Below are 2,500 nucleotides of genomic sequence, written 5' to 3'. Positions count from 1 at the left end.
CTTGTAATATTTACATCCGGGTTACTCGCTCACCGAGTTTCATCAGAGGCTGAAATGACACAAAGACTTCTTGAAGTTAAACAGCTGTTTCCAGATGTTTGAAGTTAAACAGCTGTTTCCAGATGTTTGAAGTTAAACAGCTGTTTCCAGATGTTTGAAGGGTTCTGCTCCGATCATTCTTCTGACGTTAATGTGAGCAAGAGATTCAAATGAGGTTTTTAAAGGCTGTTCGGTATTAAACCGTCAGTCGAGGTTTTGCTCGCCGTTCAGAGTTACGAAACAAACGAAGAAAAGCTCCCAGAACCGGAACAAAGGTCCGTTAAATGATTTACTCATATTTTATCTACATTTTCATCTTTAAAGCCTTCGATGTGTTCGGTAGCGACATGCTAACCCAGCTAACGTTACCTAGCAGACCACGCCCTCCGGACTGGCCCCAAACAGCACGTGGAAACAACGCAAAATAAATGCGTCGGAAACTCACCGCGGAAACATGGCGGACAGCTGGAGGCGTTTCTCAACAGCTGGTCGCCGACATGAGTTCTGTTCGCAGTTCGGTTCTTCTTCTGAAGGACTAAAAACCCGGAAGTTGTTCGTTCTTCTTCCTCACGTTTAAAATCACGACGCGTCTTAATCGCTGCTTTGCCGCCACCTGCTGGTGAGAAACAGATTACAATCCTGCCCCGTTTTATTATGTATATAAATGATCAGAGGACATTATCACCTTTATTTTAACATTATTATGGTCTGACTTCATTTATATTTGTACTTCTAAAGACTTCAATCAGCATAGAAACATCAGACGGTTTTATTTTCTTTAAAGTTTGGTGGTTTTATAGCTCGAGGTTTCTGTGCGTCGTCTCGGTTTCATTTGATTTGAAATCGTCTGTTATATTTCCTGTAAAACTGCGTTCACACGATGGTCTTCAAACATTTATATTCATGACGCGAAACAACCGCTCAGAAGAGTCGGAGGCTCTGAGAAGAGCCGTTGATGGAGGCTCCGTCTACTTCTTGGAGGCTCCGTCTACTTCTTGGAGGCTCCGTCTACTTCTTGGCGGCTCCGTCTACTTCTTGGCGGCTCCGTCTACTTCTTGGAGGCTCCGTCTACTTCTTGGAGGCTCAGTCTATTTCTTGGCGGCCTTCTCGACCTTCTTGGGCAGCAGCACCGCCTGGATGTTGGGCAGCACGCCGCCCTGAGCGATGGTCACTCCGCCCAGCAGCTTGTTGAGCTCCTCGTCGTTGCGGACCGCCAGCTGCAGGTGACGCGGGATGATGCGGGTCTTCTTGTTGTCGCGGGCGGCGTTTCCGGCCAGCTCGAGGATCTCAGCGGTCAGGTACTCCAGCACCGCCGCCAGGTAGACGGGGGCTCCGGCACCGACACGCTGGGCGTAGTTGCCCTTTCTGAGCAGCCTGTGGACCCGACCCACCGGGAACTGGAGTCCGGCCCGGGAGGACCGGCTCTTCGCCTTGGCGCGGACTTTCCCGCCGGTCTTTCCGCGTCCAGACATGTTTTTGGTTCTCCTCAATTCAAACTGGTCGTGACTCGAAGGGGGCGGAGACACGCGCGTTATACCAAGGAAGCCTCTCGCTCATTGGTCGGACAGAGTTTGAGAGTGATCCGCCAATCAGAGAGCTCCTTTTGTTTTTATTTGTTATATTTTCAAACAACGTCAGAGTCTGTGAGAGTAAACACAAACAAAACAAACTGTAAATATACACCCCCTCCACCTGTGTCTCCTCCCTCCACCTGTCTTCCCCCTCCACCTGTCTCCTCCCTCCACCTGTGTCTCCCCCCTCCACCTGTCTCCCCCTCCACCTGTGTCTCCTCCCTCCACCGGTCTCCCCCTCCACCTGTGTCTCCTCCCTCCACCGGTCTCCCCCCTCCACCTGTGTCTCCTCCCTCCACCTGTCTCCCCCCTCCACCTGTGTCTCCTCCCTCCACCGGTCTCCTCCCTCCACCTGTGTCTCCTCCCTCCACCTGTCTCCCCCCTCCACCTGTGTCTCCTCCCTCCACCTGTCTCCCTCCTCCACCTGTCTCCTCCCTCCACCTGTGTCTCCTCCCTCCACCTGTCTCCCCCCTCCACCTGTGTCTCCTCCCTCCACCTGTGTCAGTGCAGCAGAGGTGGAGGTCCGCCCACAGTGAGACACACTGTGACTAAAACATTTTCCCCCTTTGGGATTAATAAATTCTAAATGAACCCTAGCAGGCTAACACTAGCAGGCTAACACTAGCAGGCTAACGTTAGCAGGCTAACCCTAGCAGGCTAACGTTAGCAGGCTAACACTAGCAGGCTAACGTTAGCAGGCTAACACTAGCCTGCTAACGTTAGCAGGCTAACGTTAGCAGGCTCTTACCTGGGTGTTCACATGAATAAACTGGACTGATAACACTCAGCAGACGATCTGATGAGATGGGACAAGCTAATCAAGAAGGCCAGCAGTGTGCTGGGGTGTCCACTGGACAGGGTGGAGGTGGTGGGAGACAGGACTGATGGAC

The 2,500-nt window shown here is 51.9% G+C and overlaps 2 protein-coding genes across 4 annotated transcripts in view; both read right to left on the bottom strand.

Moving 5' to 3' along the window:
- LOC138635536 (E3 ubiquitin-protein ligase RNF26-like) overlaps positions 1-963 on the bottom strand; it is a 2,936-nt gene extending 1,973 nt beyond the window's left edge. Inside the window, exons 1-2 of one of the 3 annotated variants that reach the window (XM_069723067.1) lie at positions 725-963; positions 485-655 (exon numbers count right to left, since the gene is read on the bottom strand). The gene's annotated coding sequence lies outside the window, so the exon portion shown is untranslated. Of the gene's footprint in view, positions 1-484 lie in introns of all 3 variants that reach the window. The other 2 variants (XM_069723066.1, XM_069723065.1) reach the window with 2 other exon arrangements.
- Positions 964-1,126: 163 nt separating this feature from the next.
- Positions 1,127-1,511, bottom strand: LOC138635538 (histone H2A-like). Its single transcript, XM_069723069.1, has one exon. The coding sequence runs from the start codon at positions 1,509-1,511 to the stop codon at positions 1,128-1,130; it is 384 nt and encodes a 127-aa protein (XP_069579170.1). The 3' UTR covers position 1,127.
- Positions 1,512-2,500: the final 989 nt, after the last annotated feature.

Source organism: Brachyistius frenatus, unplaced genomic scaffold (genome assembly GCF_029030835.1).
Source record: "Brachyistius frenatus isolate BFR_SWC_R1_liver_20210118 unplaced genomic scaffold, ASM2903083v1 Contig_315, whole genome shotgun sequence".
Taxonomy (NCBI): domain Eukaryota; kingdom Metazoa; phylum Chordata; class Actinopteri; family Embiotocidae; genus Brachyistius; species Brachyistius frenatus.
This window is presented reverse-complemented; position numbering and strand designations above follow the sequence as displayed.